The following is a 25929-nucleotide window of genomic DNA, read 5'->3' on the forward strand; positions in this document are numbered from 1 at the left end:
TGGTGAGATCGCTCAGCTATGGAGAGGGACACTGTTACACAAGTTTGCTGTGGTTTGGATATGGACTTGGACCATAGATTTTTTTTTAAAGTATCATAGTTTTTTTTTATATATTCTATGCTTTTCGCCCAATCTTTCTTATTTGTTGTGTGCGGGGGAGGGGGATTAGGGGTCGATGTGCCTGCTCCATTTTTGTTTGATTTTTTTTGTGTGGGGAGGAGGAATTTTTGGGGTTGATGATCATGCTGGCATTCTTTTCTTTCTTGGTTTCTTGGCTATCTGGAGAAGAAGAATTTCAGAGTTGTATCTTTTGATCATAAATGAAACTTTGGTTTAATATTTAAATATGGAAATCATAACAGACTATCCCTTATTGATTTTAGAGTGCTATTTTAGCATATTTAATTTAATATAGTATTGCTTGCAAATCTTAGTGCAAGTTATGCTCATCAGTACACACCTAAATTCAAGAATTAATTATGTGGAAATAATTTGAATTATGATTGGTTACATACTGTAAATCTAAGACATAGGATTTTCTTAATCCATATATATTCATATATAGCATTGCAAAAATTTTAAAAACACAAAAAACTAAGTTATTTCTTATTACACGTTGCTTGTTTTTTCATGAAGAAATGTGATAACATCTACAAGGAAGATCAGTCTGTTAGGCAGGCCACAATTTATTTTCATGCATTATATCTGCCTCCTTAAGTCTGTTACCAGGATAAATTAGCAAATAAACAGAGGAAAATATTCTTAAAACATTCTTGAAAAACATGCTGTGTAAGGATCATAATGCCAGGCAAACTATCCTCTCATCTACCTATCAAGCACTTCCTACACTCACTCAATGGTAAAATCTACAGTGGTACGCTGGCCTCATCAGGCATCCTCAGCCTTATATAAATGCCTAAGAGGAGGGCACTAGTAGAATCTACTTACCAGCTACTGCTCTGTGAAGATGACTGCTCTTTTATTACTATAGTTAAGACATGAAATTTAACTACTTTCCAAAAAACTCCAAGTTTAAAAAACAGAAGAGGAAAACAAGAATATTTAAAGTCTATTTGAATCCAATATTTTGGAAAAGCTTTTAAGAGTTTATGGATTATAAGCTTCAGAAAATATATAGAAAATAAGGCAAAGGATTTTGGGAGGAAAATTCTAGTTTCAAATAGAAACCGATAAAAACTGTAAATAAAAAATCTGAAATGAAAACAAAATACAGTAAGTGTTCAACAGATTTTGCAATTCTGTGGAAAGAGAAATAGAATTAATAGTTCAAGTCAAAGAATGTCAGAATTTAGAAAGAGAAAAAACAAGTTAACTTAAAGTTACAACCTTCTGTGCAACTTAAAACCAACATGTTTTCTCTCTTTCCTAGTTCTGACAAAGGGTATTTGACCTGAAGAATTCCCTTATTTTTTCTTTCATCAAATGATGCTTGACCTGCAAAATATTTCTTGCATTTTCTACTTCTGTAACCTATTGTCCAAAATTATTATCAAAATACATTCTAAATTTAGGCAAAGCAAGAACTTCAATTGCAACTTATGGTAACTTTTGATCATTAGATTTTTATGTTTATTGGTGAATTAGCTTTCTTTTGTACAAATTGTCTTTGGTTCAATGACATTTTCCTCCATGTAAACAAGTAAATAATGTGAAGTCTAAACCAGTTCAATGATTTTCTTCTTTTTCTGTTTGTGTCATAAATAATACATGACAACTTCCAACAGCTAACAGCAGTGCATCATGACTGAAGATAAATGTCCTATGCTGACAGACATCAAAGTATTAGACACTGCAATCAGGAGTTTATTTTTTTTTGCCCAAGTGTATTGTTAATTATATTGAAGTACAATGTACCAAGTTATAGATACCTTAAGCCATCAGCCACATGTAGAGCTATCCGATGTTGAAGTTTTCGATTCAGTTGTTCTTTCTCATGGTTAAGTAACTGATCTAGGGACCCTTTGGGTGCCAATTCCATGACCAACATCCGAGGCCGACAGGTAGCAGCAAATAATGAAATCAAACTTGGATGACACAGTTGACAATGAACTGCAAGTTCCTGAATATTATATAATTGCATACACGTATTACTAACCGCAGATAAAAAAAGATAGAACTTCTGGTTAAAATACAAACTAGATGTTAATTGAACACATTGAAAGGGTCTGTTTTACAGGTTCTACTCAAAATCATTGTAATTCACTGAATATGCTGTATAGATTGGCTAAAACCTGCATAGTGAGCAGATCTTAGAACAAAAAGTTTCTTTGCAATTTTAATTTATAAAATACTCAAGCACACATTAAAAAGAAGTAACATGTACAGCTTCTTTTGCAATTGAAAACAGATTTTCATAAAAATGTGTTAGGAATGCTAACACATTCCTAACACAATGCAATCTGGAAAACCCCAAAAAAATTACTTTTAAAAATATACAGAAGAATTTGCAGGCTATACCAGCAACATAGATAATTTTCAATATAACGTATACAATACACATGTTCAAACGCTTTTGAAACATGCCATGTGTGTCCTTGTAGTCAAGAGACTCAGCTGAATTCTGATTACCATTGTGGGGCCACATGTAATAAGTGGAATATTAAGGATGTGAAGTGTTCTCCAGGCAAACCAGTGGCTCGCCATATAATTTAGTCAATATAATATGCCCTTAAAATTCCATGAACCATTATAACGGTTTAAAAAATTTTCTGCAAATGGCACCAAGAATTCCAGCCAGAGGCTCATATTCATGAATTATCACACAACAATACCCAGATAGAATAAACTGCATAATTGCAAAACGCATCAATGATCTTTCAAGCAGTCAATGCACATGAGTTTAAGCATCAAAAACCCAAGTGACAAAAATAATAAACATTTTTAAATTAGTTAATATGCCATGCATTGTTGATTAAAAGTACTAACTGAAGACTTATATTTTGTGAACAGTCACAGAACTGAATGATATGAAAAACTATGCATTTTTATGTATTAACAGATCTGGTTGGAAAAAGTTAATTTATCAAATTAGGAATCTAACCTCAGCTAAAAACAATAAAAACTGCCTTCTTTTAATGAATTGTTCAAATTCTAATCTTTCTGCATTTTATTGACATATCAAGATATGTATCACTGAAAAATCAAACAAACCAGTCACTTCTGAATTTCTTCATTTAATAAGACAGAAATTCAAACATAGAAATAAACAAATGTTGCTGTATTATGAAAGATTTGAAAATGAAGTAATAGTGTTTTAGTTTAGACTTAAAATACCATAAAAGTGAAACCCCACTTAATTGGGTAAAGCTTTATCTCTGATATGGATCATCAGGGTAACCAAATAGCTAGCAACAATTGTCACATACTTTAACTCAAAGGTAAGAATTTGCAGAAGCTTACACATTCATTTACACAAGCCTATCACCTTAAACTTCCCAAGTTCCTACTATGAAATAGCATGTCTCCCTCTATAGGTAATCTAGGACGCGAGTGAAAAGGACAAGTCACAATGCATCTTTCAATCAGTTCAATGGCTGTTTTCTGAAACTTCAGCGATCTAGCCAGGAAATCTGAATTAAATAGCGAACTCAATGTCATATCAGAATCATAAAGACAAACAAGTGAGAGGAAAGAAAGAAAGGAGAATGTTCGATTAAAACAAGGAGAAAGATGGAAAGAAAAGATCAATATTATTTAAAACTAATACTAAAGATCAAAATTAATAGATTGCTATCATAACTTGCCAATAATTAAAGGTAGAAGGAATGATTGAGATTCCAAATTTGTAATAGTTGATTGCTCATTGCAGACAAAATGTGTGGATGTAATCCATACTTAGCAGTTAAAGGGATAAATCCATATTTTGGCAAATAAAAGGATTTTCATTAGATGCTAAAGGTAATTCTTCTATACAAATTTGAAAATTACCAATGCAATGACATATAACTTTATGACTTAATGAGTAGGCACAGTTACTAAAGAATATAAAACCAAATCAGCAGACACCTTATAAACCTGATCAACTGTGGTGAAGTGCAATACAAATATTTCCTCACAATGTTTAATGCTCAATAATAGAAACCATAGGCTTTATAATTCAGTAAATATTTATTCCTAATGCTGCAAAATCTGTTAACTTGAGAAGTAAAATATCTAATCAGTGTTCCAAAGCTTTTCTGCTAGGGTTTCAAGCATAGTATCAGAACCAGTATGTGGGAGACCTCAGAGTTTGAGCAAATTCTAAATCACTAGAGTTCTGAAGCACAGGATCATTTTCCAAATTCTAAATGTTATGTAAATAATCACATGGACATACTACAAAGAAACAATTGTCTCCAGAATGAAATCATAAATATTAAGAGATAATTTTAATATTTTAACTATAATTTATAGCTCACAATTTTAACTATAAATTACTGTCCCTACAGTATTACCCTCAATTGCTTAATAAAAGACAATGTCATTACATCTGTAACATAACTGTTAGCATTTAAAATCTTGCTTTCATTACATACTTGTCTTAAAAGGCGATGTAGAAACATCTGCGAAACATGCTTGTTAAATATTTTAACAGCTGCTTCTTGTTGTCTGTAAGTTGCCTGGTATACAGATCCAAATCCTCCATCACCTTCAAAACAAAAAGCTGATTGGCATTTCACTACGGAAACTGACAAGCTTTTCAAATAAATGTTTCAATAGGTTTAATATAAATAATTAAAAGTTCCAACTAAAAATTGTTCCTTTTTTTAGAAATATTTTTTTCAAAGAATTTACTGTTGGTCAGCCTATTGCGGCAGAGGCTAATTAATTTGCTGTGCAAACATTTTCAAAAATATCTTAACTGTGAATATATTAAAAAATATTTTATCTTATAAAAATATATAACTATGCATCCTATATAAAATCCAGATTTTGTCTTCAATTCGACTAAGAGAATGGTTTACAATTTAAAGAATAAGATTACAAAAATCCATCCTTACCTAACAGAAATTCAGGTGAGTGTTCAAGTTCAAGCTGGTTAACATCCAGTAAAATATTCCGGGGTAAATCAACCAGAACAATGTCTGGGGCAATTTGAGAAATTGAAATTTTGTTGCTTCTATCAGTTGGACAAGTCAAAAAATCTTCTGCAGAAAACAGCGATTTTGAATATAGTTAAAACTTAATACATCCCAAAGACTAATAACTACACTGTAATTTAATCATGACATTTTAAAGCCAACTCAAATCTTAAAGATCTAATTCATTTCAAAGTAGTTTAGATCTACTGAGCTCGTAAAAAGCGACATAATGGACTTCTAACATCGTAAACCAGCCAGTTGTTTGCTATGTCTCCCCGCTTGCTGTGAAAATGGAGACATCTCCTTTCTCCCTTATTAGGGGGAAAGAGAGAGCCTGTGGTATATGTCAAATACCTGGTGAACCACAAAGCCTTTGGGATAATTGCAAATCTGTGTCTTTACTGTTGCTTTGCTTACGCCAGAATGCTCGGTGGCGGGTACCGATCCTTTTTTTGCCGGTGGGGAGAGGGGGGATTGTTGCTTGCTGCTACTTCGGCGCGAGAGGGAGGGGAGCTTGGGGGAGGACATTGGGGTTCCAGCATTTAACTGTCGTTCAGTCTTTGGGGCACTCCTATGTTTTCGTGGATGGTTGCAAAGAAATAGCAGTTCTGGATGTATATCGTATACATTTCTCTGACATTAAATGTACCTTTAAAACCTTTGATTGTGTTTAAGGACCAGATATTGTCACCAAATAGTTCTTAAAAATCATGAGTGGATCACCTGAACTGGTCAGGTGAATATTAAAATGACTGCACAGAATTTGAAAGAGCTTGGAATTAGATTAGTATTTCTGCCTTGCCTTCCTTACTATTACTAAGTGCTTCTGTGTTTAATGTTAGGCATATGAATGGTAGCTTCTCCTCATGTGGCTGCCTCTTCTCCACTACCATTCACAAATCTAAACTGATCTCTTCCTTCTAAATTATTCAGTTCTTAATCTATTATAGTCTGTCAATAAAACAAGATTGATTCAGATGCAGATTGTCTGTTTTGTGTTGCAGACTTCATTTTGTTATGGATAAATTGATAGCTTCCCTGAAATATGCCAGGGCAAACAACCATTCTTTTATTTCATAGAATTTACAGCAGTATGCTTTATTTTGACTTCCCAACAAAATTTTACACCTTTAACATTCTACTCCATCTGTCAGATCTTCTCCTATTCATTTGAGCCATACATCCTTTTGTAGCTCTCTCATGCCCTTGTCACATCTGGGTTAATTACTTCATGTCACCAGTAAATGCAGAAGCATACACTGGAGGTCTGCACCAAAGCAATTCTTTTAAAGTATAAAAAGTTGAAGTCTTGGCATTGATTCCTGTTGTACACCATTCATTATATCTTGCCAACCAGAAAATGCTATACAGACAAAATGTAGGGTGCTGCTCCTCCACCCTGGCAGAAGAGAAGGCCATGGAGTGACATGTCGGAACAGGAATTGGAATTACAATGTTTGGCCACTGGGAAGTTCAGCTTCTGATGGATGGTATGGAGGTGTTCAATGGAACAGTCCCCCAATTTATGATGAGTCTCACCAATGTGGTGGAGGCTGTATTGGGAGCAGCGGCAGTGGTACATTCACAGGTTAAGTGTTGCCTCTCCTGGAAGGACTGCCTGGGGCCCTGAATGGAGGTGAGAGAGGTGGGGTGTACGGGCAGGTGTAGAATTTAGGCCACTTGCAGGGATAAGTGCTGGGAGGGAGATTAATGGGGAGGGACAAATAGACAAAGGAATCATGGAGGGCGGGAGCAATCCCTGCAGAAAGTAGAGGGTTGGGTGGGGTGGGGGAGGGGAAAGGTAAGGTTATGATTCTCCTTTCTTATTGCACCCATTAGTTCTTCGAAGAACTCCAATAAATTAGTCAACCATGATTAACCTTTCACACTATTAGGAATAATGTGAAGGGCAAATTAAGAATAATAGAGTTGCCTTTTATATTTTACAAATGTCACTGAACAATTTTTCTCATCACATTGGTGCAGAAAACCAACTCAAATAAGACTCACTTCCCTCTCACCCGGCCTCACCCATCACCTGCCAGCTTGTGTGCCTCCCTATCCCACCACCTTATGTTGGTTTATGTGCACTTCCTTTCCAGTCGGGTTGAAGAGTCTTGGCCCAACTATTGACTGTTCATTTCCTGCCATAGATACTGCCTGACCTGATGATTCTGGCATTATTTTGTGTGCGTTACTCAAGATTTCCATTATTTGCAGAATCTGTTATGTCCCAGCTAGGATCAAGATGGCGACACAAGAGACTGCAGATGCTGGATCACAATTACTTCCCAAATTGTTAATAAAATACTGTGACTTGAATGCATGAGCCCAAATACATAATTGTAATGCATACTGTTTAATACTTCCAATTGATCATTTCAAACAGCCTACACAACTATAATCAGTAGTTATTCCAACTTACCAAAGAAACCCTCAGAGTTAACTCTAAACATAAAGGAAGCTACAATTGGAAGATATATATTTCATCAACTTATCACAATTCAGATGTTACATAGAGATAAATACCTGTTTCTGCCACTTCTAATAAATCATCCAGTAGAATTCGCTGACACTCTTGACCATTTTCAAAGCTGTACATGGCATACTTCTTCAAAAGAGTCCCTCCTTCACCGTTTATATCAGTCTCCAGTAGGCCTGGAAACCACTCTTCCAGCAGGGAATCAATGTGATCCACAATCTGGCCCAACAGAATGTATCCTGATTGTTTTAATGCAATAGAAACAAGGTAATAATTTTGTCATTACAATGATCAGCAATAAGTAGGTTAATTGGTCATAGTAAATTGTCCTGTGATTAGGCTAGGATTAAATCGGGGAATTGCTGGCTGCCGTAGCTTGAAGGGCTGGAAGGGCCTATTCCATGCAGTATCTCAATAAATAAATATTTTGTTGAATTTTCTGCACTATTTTGCTGTGTAATTGATTTTTTTATTCAATTTGCTTACAAATCAAATAGAACTAGTTATAAAACAATCTGGACAAGATTAACATCTTCAATGTTCTTTCATTACAGAACTGATACTGACATTGACTTACAGGTAAACAATGTAACAGAGAGGTTTGCAAATGATCTAACACTAAATCACTGCAGGGTTGGCAGCAGGAAAACTTTTGTTATACCAATACATGATAGTTTAATCAGTTGATCAGAAAAGTAGCAAGTACAATTTAATCTGGTCAACTGTGAGGCACTCATTTGGAGAGGTGCAGAAAAGCAAGGGAATTTTAATGTAGATGAGATAGAGTGGTGTGCAGGGACAAACTGATGATGGAATGTACTTCCATAGATCCAAAAATATATACAGTCAGATCAATGGATAAAAATGCAAAAGGGATGTTTTATTAATAGAAGCAAACATTATAAGATACAGAGATTAAAATACAGCCACAGATGAGAAAGAAACTCCAGTTGGACCACAGTTTGAGAACTAAATGCAATTCTGGACATGCCATTCCAGGAAAGACACTTCCATGCAATCACTTTGATTCTTTTTGATCTCATCACCTTTCCCACTTCTGTGCAACACAAAAGATTATCTAATTTTTCTTGCTCTTTCAAAACAGAAACACATCCCCCTCTCCCCACAGAGGTTGACTGGATCTTGAGTATTTCCTGCAACTTCTTGTGTGTTCTTTTTCAGATTTCCGCCATTTGCAGATTTTCATTTTCAAAGTTGAGGAGTATTTTTAATAGAGCTCAGAGTACATAGGAATAATGTTTTTCCCTTAAGAGCAAGATCAGAAAGCATGTTCTTGCATTAATTGATAGGTTCAAAGAAGTAAAGTGTGAAAGAGTGGAGATGAGGAACTTTGTTATACTTCAGTGATGACAGTGATTTGAAATATAGACCTTCAATGAATGTTAAAGGCTGAAACTCTCAATGCATTTAAAAGGTACTTTGTATGTGCTTAAACTGCTTAAATTACAAGGTTACAGACCAGGAAGTTGATCGGTTGGAAAGAGTCCTTGAAAGTGAATCTGGAGATTGCAGAATTAGTTCAGAGTAGTGGTAAATGAAGTCATCCACGCTGATTCAGGGGCCTGATAGTTGTAAGATAATAACTGTTTGTGAACCTGGTGGTGTTATGGCCTAAAGTCCCAAAAGATCCCTCCTGTCCAATGATGGTAATGAGAAAAGGGCCTGGCCTGAATGGTGAGGGTCATTGAAGATGGTTGCTCTTTTCTTGTAGCAGTGGTGCCATAGATGTTTTGTGTCTCTCGTGTGCATTAGGGGAACCACAAATTGGTGAAGTATTTCCTACAAGAGCTGCATTCATATATCTAAGAAAAATTTGTTTACAATTTGTTAATATTATTGTTTCATACAACTTATTTTCAAACTCCTTCCCTGAATAAAGGTCTACTGTGCAGGACCAACATTTTTTTGCTGATTGGTCAAAGGCAGTGATTGGGAATAAAAGGACCCTTTTCTGGTTGGCTGCCAGTGATGAGTGGTATTCTGCAGGGGTCAGTGTTGGAGCCATTTCTTTTTATGCTGTATATAAGTGATTTAGATGATGAAATAGATAGCTTTGTTGCCAGGTTTGCAGATGATATGAAGATTGGTGGAGGGGCAGGTAGTGTTGAGGAAACAGGTAGGATGCAGAAGGACTTAGACAGATTAGGAGAACGGGCAAGAAAGTAGAAAATGAAATACAATGTTGGAAAATGTATGATCACGCACTTTGGTAGTAGAAATAAATGTGCAGACTATTTTCTAAACAGGGAGAAAATCCAAGAATCTATGATGCAAAGGGGCTTGGGAGTCTTTGTGCAGAACACCCTCAAGGTTAACTTGCAGGTTGAGTCAGGGGTGAGGAAGACAAATGCCATGTTAGCATTCATTTCAAGAGGTCTAGAATACAAGAGCAAGGATGTGATGCTGAGGCTTTATAAGGTACTGGTGAGGCCTCACCTTGAGTATTGTGAACAGTTTTGGGCCCCGCGTTTTAGAAAATATGTGCTGGCCTTGGAGGGGGTCCAGAGAAGGTTCACAAGGATAATTCCAGGAATGAAAGGGTTATCATACGATGGCTCTGCGTCTGTATTCACTGGAATTCAGAAGGATGAGAGGGGATCCCATTGAAACCTTCTGAATGTTAAAAAGCATAGTCAGAGCAGATGTGGAAAGGATGCTTCCCATGGTGAGAGAGCCTAGGGCAGAGGGCACAACCTCAGGATAGAGGGACGCCCTTTTAAAACAGAGATGTGGACAAATTTCTTTAGCCAAAGGGTGGTGAACTTGTGGAATTTGTTGCCACACACAGCTGAGGCCAGGTTGTTCGGTGTATCCAAGGCAAAGATTGATAGGTTCTTGATTGGACGTGGTATGAAAGGTAATGGAGAGAAGGCCAGGAACTGGGGTTGAGGAGGAGATTAAAAGAAAGGATCAGCCATGATTGAATGGTGGAGCAAACTCAATGGGCCAGATGGCCTAAATCTGCTCCTATGTCTTGTGGTCTTATTGTCAATCTTCTTTAACCTTGAATTGGATAACTGGATAGACCACTTCAGGGTCAATTACAAACTAGGGAGTCATTCCACATGAAGATTAAAGCTTTCTTTCTCTAACAAACATTAGAAAGGGAGATGTGTTTTTGAAACAACCTAAGTTTTCATCACTAATATTATTCATGCCATCTTTTTATTCCAGATTGTTTAATGTTTAATTTTGTTATTATTAGTCCAGAAGCACATGGAAATGAAATGTTAATGTATACATATAATTTGAACATTTTATATCCACCCTAGGATACAAATCATAATAAATTTGAATACACATTTCTAAAATAGCTGCTTACCTTTCTTGGAGCATGGAACAGTTATTCTGAGAACACTGTCTAGTTTATTATGCAATGCAGCTGAGTCTACCAGGCAATAGACTTCTGGTGACCACATCAGATAGATCCCATGTCTCCAATATGTTTTATTGGAACGTAGAGGCTTCTCTTCATCTGCCACAAAACAACTTGCTTTAGTTTGAAATAAATTTGCTCCAGATATCAATAATACACTCGTACGTTAATCATGTTTTACACTGTTTTATTTATTACATTCAGTCACCAGACCCTTCATTTTCTTAATTCGGAAATGGTCAACTGGATTATCATGTAATATTTATCCAGGAAGGTTAAAACATTTCAGAATAATTGTGCATATATTCCTAATGCTTCTGATTATTATAGTAACATGATTATCAGATGAGATTATTAACAAAGGCTTAAGTATCAAAATACTCAAATAAAACAAATACTAAATTATCAACAGTGATAGGAAGTACTACGCTGTGGGGAAATATTGATAATGAAACTTCCCTTTAAATGGAAGCAATTATTTTTAATGAAATTAATATATTGTTTTAAGATGACATAGATTGTGCTCCCTCTTGACAAGTTTTCACTCCTAATTCCCACTATTATCTAAGACCCACAATCCCACTATATATCAAGTATATAATCAAAAAGGTAAAAAGTAGTTACCATATCTACAAAGCAAACAAGCTGAAACCTCAATTAGCCTGTGAATAAGTCTAGACCAGAATCCCATTGGAAAGTACGGTACTTCATAAACTCTTACGATCAGTTCAGAGTTTTCACGGTGTGGAAGTTCAATTACAGGTCTCTGATCAGGTAAGCTGCAACAAAAAGTAAGAAGTGTGTTATAAGTTGTCTACAACACATAAGTTATACTGTAAGATAGTTTTTAAAATAAAGAACTCGGTGAAATAAACATTTAAGAGCTAAGTTAACATTTTATTTATTAAGGTTCAATGAAATCCCAGATGGAAAAAAGGTAATTGCAAAGTTACAAAAACTACAGCACCATAATAAAAATCTGTTCGTAGTAAGGAATTAGACACTTATCTCAATCAATTTTGTTACCTACAAGAAGCACATCAAAAGGAGATTGAGGTATTGATATTTATTCCCACTAAATTTGTATGTGAGTACACTTAAATTTCCAATAAATATGACATTCACTCCATTCACTTTCATTTTTATTTCATTTGGAACAGTAAACTAATGTTGAAACACACGTACATTGTTATAGCATTACATTTTGCCTTTCATCCAATAGTTTTTTCATATACAATTGATAATTTCTGAATTCATCACAAGTGATGGTCTTTGGACTGAGAGGTACCTGCTTGGAATAAGTAGTTGTTGTTCTCCTAAAGGCAATGCAATCTGAAATTTTTCTAGAAGTCTTATGCATTGTGGTATGTAATTTTGAGGAAAATTATCTTCTTGTGAGAGAAACTTCTCAACATCGGATCGATAAATAATACCACAAGGATGCTTTGGAAAACATGATGCTTTAATAGTTGAAATCTATTTTCAAACAAAACACACAAAATTGATACTTATTCTTACTGTAGTTATATAGCAAATCTTGTTTCAATTTCAAAAAGGATAAATGAGATCAAAATTGCTGTTTTATTTCTTGAAGATTTTCACCACATAACTTCTGGCAAATCAGACGTCACATACACATTTCTGACTGACCTCTCAAGATATATTCATTGGATCAAAGTGAAGTTATTCTGATAGTTTAACAAGGATTTCTAAATGTTGAAGAGGCTCCATTCTGAATATTTCTCTATAATTTCTAGGCAATAAAATGAATCACAATAACTTACAAACAAATAATCCTCTATTTGATTGCACGATAAGCAAATAAGCACTTTGAAAAATAAAAATAATATTCAAGTTATTGTGTGTTTTTCTTTTCCGCAGCATTATTCAGAAAGGATACAGGACCTTTAGCCTACTGAGTGTCCACATTTAGCCACTGGATTACACTAATCCAACACATATCTTTGATTTACCTCACAATTCCATCAGCATCTCCAGATTCTATAACCCAAATGCACATCCCGAAACTTACAGTAGCCTATTGATCTGCATGTTAGTGGGTTGTGGGACAAAACCAGAGCATCCGAAGAAAATGCACGCTGTCAAAGGGAGAACGCATAAAATCCACACAGACAGCACAGGACGTCAGGATTGAACTTGAGTTGCTCAAACAGCATGGCAGCAACTCTATCAACTGAACGTGGAAAAAATTCCCATCAATTTAGTTACATCAGATTTTACAAATATAATTTTGCTGATGCTTTCTTAAAATCCAAGTCTATCAAATAACATTGCACAGATAGAATTTATCAGTTGTTTCAGTTGAAGAGGCAGACAAAAACCACAGGATTTAAGATAGTCATTATTCACTGCACAACAATTTTGGGAAAAAAATGGTCATAAGGTTTTACCTGTGCAATTGTTTTACACAACCATTGTGGATCTATAAAATAAAGATCCCGTAACTCAAGAGCAGGGTCACAAAAATGCAGTAGCACACCTGCAAAGAACAAAATCATTGGTTAATAGCATAACATCAATCAACCAAAATATGAAATTATGAAAGGTGAACCAAACTTCTGTGCCCCAAATTATATTACTTTTCTCTCTCCCAGTATAATGACTTCCTTTCAAGGCTTTGTATTTCATGGAGCAATATTAAAATTTGTTTACATTTATAAATATACTTCACAGCTAATTATCTCCAAGGGAAAGTCTTTAAACTTATATTAGTTTTCGTTGAGTCAATTTTTTCTGCATTTTCGTACTGGTATGAACAGTCAAAATGAAAGAGAATTTTTTTTGTATAAGTGATAGTTCAGTTTGATCAATAAAGTCAAAACAAAATGTGTCAAGATGCCTCAAAGATGTGAAAAGACAAAAGTGGTTGCTGAACTATTGAATGATATTTTAGAAGTCAGGAAAATCTAAGTATTAGCACTAAAAGGGAATGAGATGCACAGTCAGGGGCATGAGGAGAAGAGGATTCAGGGGCCTAAACATCTCAGTTTTGACTATCATTGGTGGAGAAAGGGGAAATATACAGGGTATCTGTGTTCAAGAGATGTGGTTCTTTGAACTGCATATAAAAATCAACAGAGCTTTGCAATTTGAAATCAGTAAAATTTAGTATGGGAGAGGATAAAGGCTCCAAGAGTTTGGATGAATTGTTGAGTGAGATGGGCAAAACATCACAGGAATAGTAAAATCAGAGAAGACAAAAGGCATGAATGAACATGTAAGCAACAGATTACTTAAGACAGGAGGAGAAACTGCACAAATGAAAGTCAAAAAATTTTATTTTGGGGAAGAAATGTGATAGGAACTCAGCTTGGGTTTTACCAGGATACTGTGGTTACAATAGTTTGACAAAAGACAACATAGTGGCTGTGACATTATTAACACTAACAGAAATGGATAAATGGTTTCACTGTTTTCTAAGACATATCTAACTTGAGAGTAAAGTAAATACTTAATGGAATCTGATAAAAATATTACAGTTCAGATACATAGCATCTGTTCGATTTAATTTATCAAATAGAATATTTATAGCAGGACACAAAGTGATGTACAAAATAGGAAATGAAACTAAGTAGATATATTTAATTTGACTGATTCCACAAGAGGCCACCTGTTCTACAGTGTCACTCAATAAAAACAGAAAATACTACAGATCAGCAAGTCAGGCAGCATCTGTGGTGGGTGGTAGAAACCGAGGTGAAATTTCATGTCAATTATCTTTTATTGATAATTTATCTAATAAAAAGTCATTAATCTCTGTATCTCTCTCCACGTATGCTGTTGACCAGCTGAGTTTTTCAGCATTTCATTTGTATTTCAGATTTCCTGCATCAGTTGCTTCTTCCTTTTTCATCTTCACTTTTTTTGCATAAAAAAGCTGCTACCTTAACCTGTACAAAATTAACCAGGCAATGAAAACAATACTTGAAAACAATAAACATTAAACAAATACCAGAATCCTTGAGGAAGTGAACAGCATGCGGCAAATCATTTTCATCCAGCTGCAACTGATTTTCTTGAACTATTTCCAAAAGCCTCTGCCGATGAATTACTGGAAATTCCAAAGGGACACTCCTTCGCTCTTGTATAATCCTCTTTTCCAGCTCCATATATCCCTGTGGGATCAACTGGCCCATTACAAGTTGGTTTCTAATCTGCAAAGATAATATAGCAAAATAGCAATCTTCTTTTAAGCTAAATCAGAGCACAAGCAATACAAGCAAGGTAGCACCAACATAACAATAAAAATTTAGTTAAAACTTAGAAACTGGTCCATTTATCGCTAATATTTTCTACAACTTGTGCTGCAGTTTCTCAGTCTATTCTTCTAATTTTTAGAAATTTAAGTTTTATACACATGCAAAGAATTAGATTTAAACCATGGACTACCAACTGCAAAATGACTTATTTGTAATGAGTCACAATGGTTATTCAGGTCCTGCTATCAGGGAATAAAATGGATTTAAACCTTTAATCACAAAGAACACTGTGATAAATAGCGATTCCCAACAAATAAAAACTACACAAGATTATTATTCTCATTAGTTAGCTGAACTTAATGATTGTCTTTCTTCTTTTGACAGTAATTTTGTGTCAAGTAATTTATGTCTACAAACAGCTGCTGTCAATTACCAGAACTAAAATGCCTGCAGACATATTAGTTTACTGCAGTGATAAGTGGAACAAGAAGGGTATGCTTAGGTCAAAGAATCCCAAAAGGTGTGTCGGCTCTTTCTGAGGTGGTAACTGAACAACGTGTTAGCAATGCCAAGTGACAAATAGACAGCAGCCAGCCATAACCCCCTCCTGAACCCTAAATTTCTCTAACCCAACCCCTGGCAGATCCAGCAAATTGTTAGGATGACAGGAACACAAAACAATTACCTTGATTTAAGGTAAACAACAAATGATAACTAAGTGCTGCTTTTCTGCAACAGCCATTCACTACCTTCAATGCACAAACATGGAGGTTTAGCTGCTAAAGTGCATTCATCACACACTGTAAGCAGGGCCTTCTGAGTTACATAACTGAGAAGAAGGGAAACATGTTAAGGGGACAAAGAAGACAGCTTTGTGTGGCAGGGGTCAGGGGAGATGTGAAGGGATAGTTGTAGAAGCGTATAGCAGTGAAAGAGATAATATGCTTAAGTCAAAGAGAGCAGAGTGACTTATCCACGTAGGTAAGGAGAAAAGGGAAGTGAGTGCCGGGATTGTTGGGGAAGGTGGCAAGAGACAGCATCCACAAGTTAAGGCAAGATAATCTGCATTTACTTGTATTATGATTAATATTGTTCTTTATCTTCCCCCCCCCCATAAATGAGGTATTCTACAGCCACCTCATCATCAGTTATTTTATTTTCTACCTTTCCTATCTCAACCCCATCTCCAAGGGGCAGAAGAGTCTAGGCCACCTTTTTTTTTGAAAAACGGAGCTGTATTTTTAAAATATATAACAGCACCTTAAATGTCTGTATTTCACTGATAATAGCTCTTCGCAATTTTGTTATCGATTCAGATTCTTCTGTAGCTGTCACAAAGTGGAAATCACGAACAGAAGGGAAATCATGATGCTGAATGAATTGCGTATTGATTCTGGAAATGCAGCTTTGCCGGTGCTTTTCATCAGTCACATCAATATGAGTTCCAACAAGAATTACTGGACAAGATGGGACATGGGCCTATCAGCATAAAAGAAAATTTGTAAACCTTGTTATAAAATAATGATCAACTTCACAATTAGAGACTTACTGAAAAATTCCTTTCTCAGATCTCACATCTAATAATCACCACAAAATATTCTAATACAAAATGATAACATTAAAACACATTAAAAAGCTGGAGTGCCAGTTTACATAGTTACTAGCAGTAAAACAGAAAGAAACCACTGAAGATCAACTGCTTTAACCATCTTAAATACAAAGTAATCTTGGGTCCAAGTCCATAGCTCCCTGAAAATAGTCACACACATTGATAGGATGATAAAGGTGGCTAATGGCATATTGAGTTCAAGAGTCAGGAAATTACATTGAAGCTTAGAAAACCCGAGTTAGGCCATACTGAAGTACTATATTCCATACTGGTTGCCCAATTATAGGAAGGATGTGGAGGCTTTGAAATGGGTGTAGCAGTGGTTTACCAGGATACTGTTTGGATTAGAGAGCATGTGCTATAAGGTCAGACAAACTTGTGTTGTTTTCTTGACAGTGACAAAAGGTGAGGGGAGATCTGAAAGAAATTTATAAAATTATGAGAGGCATAGCTAGAGTAGAGTAGATAGCCAGTTCATTTATCCCAGGGTTTAAACATCTAATACGAATGGTTATGCAGTAAACATGTGAGGAGATAAGTTCAAAGGAAATTTATTGGGGTGCTTCCTTGTATATATATTTTTTTTTTAAACAGGGAGTGATAGGTACCTGGAATGCACTGACAGAGGTGGTGGATATGAAATAGACTCTTGGATAGGTACTGAATATACAGAAAATGGAGGTATATACAGTTTGTGTAGGCAGAAGGGACTGGTTTAATTAGGCTTCATTAGCTTAAGTAGTTCAAAACAACACTGTGGGCCAAAGAGTCTATTCATCTACTGTACTTTTCTAATGGGTGGTCAACTATGGAAGTCCCAAACTTACAAGGTTGTTCCTCTGTCAGATACCACATGGAGTGTGGTGGCAAGGCCCAGTCTCACTGAGATTCCTGATCACTTCTTTGACCCATTGCTCTGTTTTCAATGTGAACTTTCAGGGACAGAGGGGAGGGTCTTTTTTAAAATGGTATTTACATTGCTCTAGTTTAATATTTAATTGCTTCCAGTTAACTTTGATGTTATCATTAGGTGTACCTAGTGTAGAAAATAGATACCACTGCCCTACTGAAAAAATATTTAAATTGGAGTGAATTCCAATATCATCAATTTCCAAATTATTTCACACCATTCCAGAAATTTAACCGGGCATCTACCATCGTTCATGCCATTCCCTAAAAAAAAGACTTTGTTAAGAGCATTTTTATAACTTGATCTAATAAGAGAGTAATTATTGCTGGGCATTATCAGGACAACTAGAGTGTCATGGCATAGTACTGATCGGGGAAATTAATCCCAGGTCTATGAGAGTACCTGCAGAATTGCAAATCATGAGCATTGATGGAAATGCACATTTTTCAGGCATTTTTTCCCATATGGACAGTAATATTACCTTGTATCTTTTCAGATTAAATCGATGACTAGGATTAATTTTATTACTGCAGGCTGACAATACTGAATACAGAGACATATACAGTCCCATACCTTTATGTTGAAAAGCCAATGCCTGATAGCATCAAGTTCAGCAACTCCTTTACTCAGATCACAAACAACAAGATAGAGGGCAAGTGGAGACATAAAATGTGGAAATGAGCTGTAGAGCTCTTCTTGGCCTAATGGAAAAGAGGCACCATTAGTTTTTTCAAAAACTGTCATTCTTTCATTGTTAATTTATTTTATGCCGAATTTGATAGGCGTCACTGCTTTTGCATGAAGTAATGAATATGTCTATCTCTACACATGATGTGATTGGTTTCTTGGTACATGTTATATTCTCTAAGCATCTCAAATGTCACATTATTAATGAACTATTGAATGCTGTTTGCTGCATAATTTTATCTACCCATTTTCCACTTTAGTTTTTATTTTGCAATATACATGAGCATCATTGAGCAAAACTCAATTCATCTAAGTACTTGCTTATATAACGAAGCACAAAAAATAATAATCTCAATAACGATAACATTTTAAACATTTGTGATCCCTGGTACATTTTTTAATGTGCCTCAATATTTAATGTGTGCTACTGTTCTTTACTTTTCACGATCACACAAATAATTGAAATAAACAGTATTTGGGCACACTGAATTTTCTAAATTCTGTCACATTCTAGTGAAAAGACCCATCTAATTATGTTACAACAAAAGCTCAAATAGCTTTTTATAGGTATATAAACAGTCTACAATAATAAGACTGCAATATTAACTGCAATTATTTAACTACAGTTTAAAATCTTTAAATTATTTCATTCGCTTTTTCCTCTAAGCTGCCTGCTTTGAGTTGTAGAAACTGGCTGTGCCAGATTGGGGTTTAACATTGAAATACAGAAAACCGACAGCACAATAAAGGCCCTTGGGCCCACAATGCTGTGCTGAACATGTACTTACTTTACAAATTACCTTGGGTTACCTATCACCCTCAATTTTTCTAAGCTTCATGTACCTATCCAGGAGTCTCTATCATATCTGCCTCCACCACCATTGCTGGCAGCCCATTCCATGCACTCACCACTCTGTTTAAAAAAAACTTACCTCTGACACCTCCTCTGTACCTACTTTCAAGCACCTTAAAACTGCACCCTCTGATGTTAGCCATTTCAGTCCTGCGAAATAGTCTCTGACTATCCACATGATCAATACCTCTCATCAACTTATACACCTCTATCAAGTCACCTCTTATTCTCCACCACTTCAAGGAGAAAAGGCTGAGTTCACTCAACCCCAATCCAGGCAACATCCTTGTAAATATCCTATGCACCCTTTCTATAGTTTCCAATTCCTTCCTGTAGTGAGGTGACCAGAACTGAGCATAGTACTCCAAGTGGGGTCTGACTAGGGTCCTACATAGCTGTAACATTACCGCTTGGCTCTTAAACTCAATCCCACGGTTGATGAAGGCCAATGCACCATATGCCTTCTTAACTGCAGAGTCAACCTGCGCAGGAGCTTTGAGTGTCCTGTGGACTCGGACCCCAAGATCTCTCTGATCCTCCACACTGCCAAGAGTCTTACCATTAATAATATATTCTGCCTCCGTATTTGAGCTACTAAAATGAACCACCTCACACTTATCTGGGTTGAACTCCATCTGCCACTTCTCAACCCAGTTTTTGTACCCTATCGATGTCTCACTGTAACCTCTGACAGCCCTCCACATGTTCCATAATACCCCCAACCTTTCTGTCATCAGCAAATTTACTAACCCATCCCTCCACTTCCTCATCCAGGTTATTTGTAAAAATCATGAAGAGAAGGGGTCCCAGAACAGATACCTGAGGCACACCACTGGTCACAGACCTCCATGCAGAATATGACCTGTCCACAACCACTCTTTGCCTTCTGTGGGCAAGCCAGTTCTGGATCCACAAAGCAATGTCCCCTTGGATCCCATAACTCCATACTTTCTCAACAAGCCTCGCATGGTGTACCTTATCAAATGCCTTGCTGAAATACGTATACAGTACATCTACAGCTCTACCTTCAATGCGTTTAGCTACATCCTCAAAAAATTTAATCAGGCTCATAAGGCACGACCAGCATTTGACGAAGTCATACTGACTATTCCTAATCATATTATGCCTCTCCAAATGTTCATCAATCCTGCCTTTCAGGATCTTTTCCATCAACTTACAAAGCACTGAAGTAAGAAGTTAGTTTTAGTTAACTTAATTAGCTTTCCTGACAACCACCAACCTCGAATCATAATTTAAAACTTTAAGAGAACACAATCAAACACAAGGGAATCTGCAGATGCTGGAAATTCAAACAACACACACACAAAATGCTGGTGGAACACACCAGGCCAGGCAGCATCTATAAGGAGAAGCACTGTAGAGAACACGATATATGCAAAAATACAAATAAAATAGATGATTACAAATGAGGTCATCTTAAATAAATGGCAGTATTTGAGGCCCCCACTCCTTTATTCTATGATGATATCACCAACTCTTCACCTGAAAACATCACCAGCTTTTAACTGCACTCAATCACAGAGCAATTAAGATGTTACTGGCTCTTCTATGAGGTGAAAACTTCAGTGAACAGCACATTCCAATCAAATAGCATGTTACATGTTACATTCTCTAAACATCTCTAAGGTCACATGATTAATAAAATGTGTGGAATATTGTGCACCCACAAACCACCTGTCCATTTTTGGTAAACAGTTGAAGTTAATTTTTTTAAAATGCTCTGGTCTCTGGATAATGTCTATAACCTTCTGGCTCAGAAATGAAAACAATATTCAAGTATCAGCACTATGTTGTAGAAAAATTGCTGCTTTGAATCCATTTTTGAAGTCAATTACACCTTTTAATTAACTTAGGTTATTTTGTCCTCAATCTTCATTTAGCTCGGTGGAAAATAAAACTATTTTATATCAAAGTTTTAAAACAAAAAAGCAATGTCATTAGGTCCAGTAAATATCAACATTTTGCAGACATAAACCTTTCTCGACTTTACAGCATTTTATGTATTAACATATTTCTCTACCCTTTAAGTGCTGTGGTTAATACAATGTCAAGAGATAAAAAGAAATGGAACCACTTTCTAAAGCAGTAAGTGTGAATCTCATTCCAAAGTAATTTGATTGAACACGTATGTAAGGAATTTATTATGGTGATTAATTTCAGATAGTAGAAGATGATGACATCTGCTCTGAGGAAGCACTTTCACCGAAGAGTCAAAAGATTCTAGCCTGACTTCAGTATGACAATGCTGGATACTTTCAAAACTTTGCTTCTGGCTACCATTATGAAAACAACAACCCTTTATCACTATTAGTAAAGCAACAGTGGTAACAGTTACTTCGTCAATCCTTAAGGCTATGTATCACAACAAAATTAAACAGGAAATTTGGTTTTAAAAAAACACATCTACTCCTGCTGCTGTAAAAGATGCCAACTTAACAGGGATAAGCAACACTTGCAGTTCAGGGATCTGTTTTTTTATATTATCATGAATGTGAAACAATTGGGAGCAAACATCCTTGATGTAACAAAATTTAACTAGAAGAAATGTAAAAAAATAATTCTCACCACCATGATGCAGGAAGTTAAAAACAAATCAGGCAATTTACCTGAAAAATCCCAGACATTCAACAAGTATTCCTTTTTCTTCCCTAGTTTGCCTTTTACATGAATTAACCACTCCCTAATATCAATTCCAATTGTGGGTTTCTCCGTTTCAGAATTAGGCCGCTTGCATTTCATCAGCTGCTGTAGCAAAGTGGTTTTACCACTTCCATAATTTCCCACTATCATTAGGTTCATTCTGTAATAAGGCACGGCTTTCTTTAGACGCTGATGTAAAAATCTAAAATAAAAATAAAGCAAATGTTAGGATTTCTGAGAAAAAAAATTGCTAAAACAATTAAATAAAAGGCCTGAAATTTACTTTGGGAAAGAACAAAAACATAGGGGGAATCAGGAAGAATAGGTTTTCTCATTGCTCTGCACTTAAAATTTTCAACACATTTCCCCTCCAATATCATGCCAGGCTTGCTGGCCTGGTGGGTGGAAAAGCAGACAGGAATTGGCTACCAAGTCTGATGCTGAAGTTGTTTGCAATGTTGTGGAAATAAGCTGTACAACTTCACAGACACCTGCTTGCATGATCTGCATAAGTATTCAAATACATTTGAACCTCATGGATTTGACCCAATTTGTAATAAATCCATCTGAGAGCAGAAATATCTTGTTTTATTACTTTTTCTAAATGATGGTAATCCATAACAGTGTAACATTCTTCAAGATTACATTGGAGTAGAACCCTAGTTTTTTGTGCTCAAATCTCATTGGTTTGATTTAAAACTACAACAACTCAAAAAAAAACTTCAACAACTCTGCCGTGAAACGAGACTCTGATGTATCTATTTTTTTCAATGCACAAGATGCCTGGGATTTTCTGGACATTACTTGCTTAGTGCTGACTGGTTACTGGTGTTAGTCAACACCTAATAACATCAGACTTGAAGGATTTAATGGCATTCCCTGCTCACATTTTCTGTTCTTCTAATCTAGTATGAAGAACACATGGTAACAGAAGCTTAACATTAAATACGTAACCTACCATCATCTCAAGTCGTCACATTTTATTGTCGTTTCGATCATAACTGCTGGTACAGTACCCAATAGAAACAAGACAACATTTTTCAGGACCACGATGTTACATGAAGCAATACAAAATCTAGACTGAATTGCGTAAAAAAACAACAGAAAATAACTAGACTACACACCTACCCAGGACTGCATAAAGTGCACAAAACAGTGCAGACATTACAATAAATAATAAACAAGATAATAGGGGAGTAAGGTGTCAGTACAGGCTCTGGGTATTGAGGAGTCTGATAGCTTGTGGGAAGGAACTGTTACTTAGACTGGTCGTGAGAGTCTGAATGCTTCGGAGCCTTTTCCCAGACGGCAGGAGGGAGAAGAGTTTGTATGAGGGGTGCGTGGGGTCCTTCATAATGCTGTTTCCTTTGCGGATGCAGTGTGTAGTGTAAATGTCCATGATGGCGGGAAGAGAGACCCCGATGATCTTCTCAGCTAACCTCACTATCTGCTGCAGGGTCTTGCGATCCGAGATGGTGCAATTTCTGAACCAGGCAGTGATGCAGCTGCTCAGGATGCTCTCAATACAACCCCTCTAGAATGTGATGAGGATGGGGGGTGGGAGATGGAATTTCCTCAGCCTTCGCAGAAAGTAGAGATGCTGCTGGGCTTTCTTTGCTATGGAGCTGGTGTTGAGAGATCAGGTGAGATTCTCCGCCAGGTGAACACCAAGAAATTTGGTGCTCTTAACGATCTCTACCAAGGAACCGTTGATGTTCAGCGGGGAGTGGTCGCTCCGTGCCGTCCTGAAGTCAACAACCATCTCTTTTGTTTTGTTCACATTCAGAAGAAAGTTGTTGGCTCTGCACCAGTCTGTTAGCCGCTGCCCCTCCTCTCTGTAAGCTGACTCGTCGTTCTTGCTGATGAGACCCACCACAGTCTTGTCATCAGCAAACTTGATGACGTGGTTCGAGCTGTGTGTTGCAGCACAGTCATTGGTCAGCAAAGTGAACAGCAGTGGACTGAACACACAGCCCTGGGGGGTCTCCGTGCTCAGTGTGATGGTGTTGGAGATGCTGCCTCTGATCCGGACTGAGGTCTCCCAGTCAGGAAGTCTAGGATCCAGTTGCAGAGGGAGGTGTCCAAGCCCAGTAGGCTCAGCTTTCCAATCAGTTTCTGAGGGATGATTGTGTTGAATGCTGAAATTAAGTCCAGTGAGGGAGGCAGCAGGGTCTTGATGTGCCTCATGACGAGCCTCTTGAAACACTTCATGATGATGGATGTGAGTGCAACGGGATGGTAGTCATTTAGGTAGGACACTGAAAACTTCTTCGGCACAGGGACGATGCTGGTGGCCCTGAAGCACGTTGGAATGGTGGCGCTGCTCAGGGAGATGTTGGAGATGTCAGTGAGAATATCTGCTAGCTGGTCTGCACATCCTCTAAGAATTCTACCAGGAATGTTGTCTGGTCCAGCAGCCTTCCGTGGGTTGACCCTGCACAGGGTTCTTCTCACATCCACCATGGTGAGACAAGCACCTGGTCATTTGTAGGAGGGGTGGACTTCCTTACCACCACATCATTTTCCACCTCAAAATGAGCGTAGAAGTTATTCAGTGCATCTAGGAGGGAGGCATCACCCGCACAGTCAGGTGATGTTGTCCAGTAATTGGTGATGTCCTGGATGTCCTTCCACATGTGCTGCGTGCCGCCACTGTCCTGGAAGTGGCTGTGGATTCGCTGGGCATGTACATGCTTTGCCCCCCTGATGGCCCGCAACAGTTTGGCCCTTGCTGTTGTTAGGGCTGCCTTGTCACCTGTTCTGAAGGCAGAGTCATGGGTCCTCAGCAGCGCACGCACCTCTGCGGTCATCTGTGGCTTCTGGTTAGCGCGTGTAGTCATGGTCTAGGGCACAGTGACGTCATCGATGCACTTGCTGATGTAGCTAGTCACTGATGCCATTTACTCCTCTAAGTTGGTAGAGTCACCATCAGTTGCAGCCTCTCTGAACATGTGCCAGTCAGCATGCTCAAAGCAGTCTTGAAGAGCACAGATGGCTCCTGCTAGCCAGGTTTTCACCTGCTTCTGAACTGGTCTGCAGCGCCTGACGAGTGGTCTGTATGCTGGGATTAGCATAACAGAGATGTGGTCTGAGTAACCGAGGTGTGGGCGGGGCTCCGCCCAGTACGCATCAGGGATGTTTGTATAAACCAGGTCCAACGCGTTCTCCCACCTCATTGCAAAGTCCACATACTGATGGAATTTGGGGAGCACTGACTGAAGGTTCGCGTGGTTAAAATCACCAGCAACAATAAATAGTCCATCAGGGTGTGCAATCTGCAGTTCGCTAATAGCCCCGTACAGTTCACAGAGCGCCTCCTTAGCATTAGCGCTGTGGGGAATAAAGACACCGACTGTGAGGACAGTGGTGAATTCCCATGGCAAATAAAATGGTCTGCATCTAACAGCCACAAACTCCACTAGCGATGAGCAGTATCTGGAAACCAGCACAGAGTTCTTGTGCCATTCCGTATTGATGTAAACACACAAGCCACCGCTACAAGTCTTACCAGAGAGAGCTGCGTCCCTGTCCATACGAAACAAGGCGAGCCCATCCAGCTGAATGGCAGCATCCGAAATTCCATCAGTGAGCCACGTCTCTGTGAAAACATACTCACAGCAGACTCTGTACTCCCGCTGAGTTGGAGTCAGATGTAGTCCAACTTATTGTCTGGGGAGCGGACATTGGAGAGCAGAATGGGCAGGAGAGCTGGCTGGCTAGGTTTGCTTCTTGCCTGGCATGGACCCCTGCCTGCTTGCCTCAGTTCCGCTTCCTCTCACATCGCTTGTGACTTCTCCACCTCTGGCCACCAGCATCAGGCGACTCCGAGGATTGTAGGCCCGATCCCCTTAGCAAGCCGAGGTCACATAATTTAACCAGCAGATCTTCATGAAGGTTTGCTTTTGGGCAATCTCTATATTGTAGTAGTCTCTGGCAATGCTAGATAGTCGCTCTGTTATCCATGTGCCCTGAACAAAAATTGTCTCAAACTTAAATTTGAAAATTAAACTAAAGTAACACCAGATCTGA

The 25929-nt window shown here is 37.5% G+C and overlaps 1 protein-coding gene across 4 annotated transcripts in view; it reads right to left on the reverse strand.

Moving 5' to 3' along the window:
- Positions 1-25929, reverse strand: part of lrrk2 (leucine-rich repeat kinase 2) — a 137254-nt gene that overhangs the window by 39741 nt on the left and 71584 nt on the right. For all 4 annotated transcript variants that reach the window (XM_059987538.1, XM_059987539.1, XM_059987540.1 and 1 more), the window contains 12 exons: positions 21867-22102; positions 18273-18400; positions 16441-16659; positions 14934-15135; positions 13372-13460; positions 12249-12436; positions 11585-11739; positions 10907-11059; positions 7611-7802; positions 5001-5147; positions 4536-4648; positions 1890-2080 (listed from right to left, as the gene is read on the reverse strand). In XM_059987538.1, coding sequence (XP_059843521.1) covers positions 1890-2080; positions 4536-4648; positions 5001-5147; positions 7611-7802; positions 10907-11059; positions 11585-11739; positions 12249-12436; positions 13372-13460; positions 14934-15135; positions 16441-16659; positions 18273-18400; positions 21867-22102 — 2013 coding nt within the window. The remainder of the gene's footprint in view (positions 1-1889; positions 2081-4535; positions 4649-5000; positions 5148-7610; positions 7803-10906; positions 11060-11584; positions 11740-12248; positions 12437-13371; positions 13461-14933; positions 15136-16440; positions 16660-18272; positions 18401-21866; positions 22103-25929) is intronic.

Source organism: Hypanus sabinus, chromosome 13 (assembly GCF_030144855.1).
Source record: "Hypanus sabinus isolate sHypSab1 chromosome 13, sHypSab1.hap1, whole genome shotgun sequence".
Taxonomy (NCBI): domain Eukaryota; kingdom Metazoa; phylum Chordata; class Chondrichthyes; order Myliobatiformes; family Dasyatidae; genus Hypanus; species Hypanus sabinus.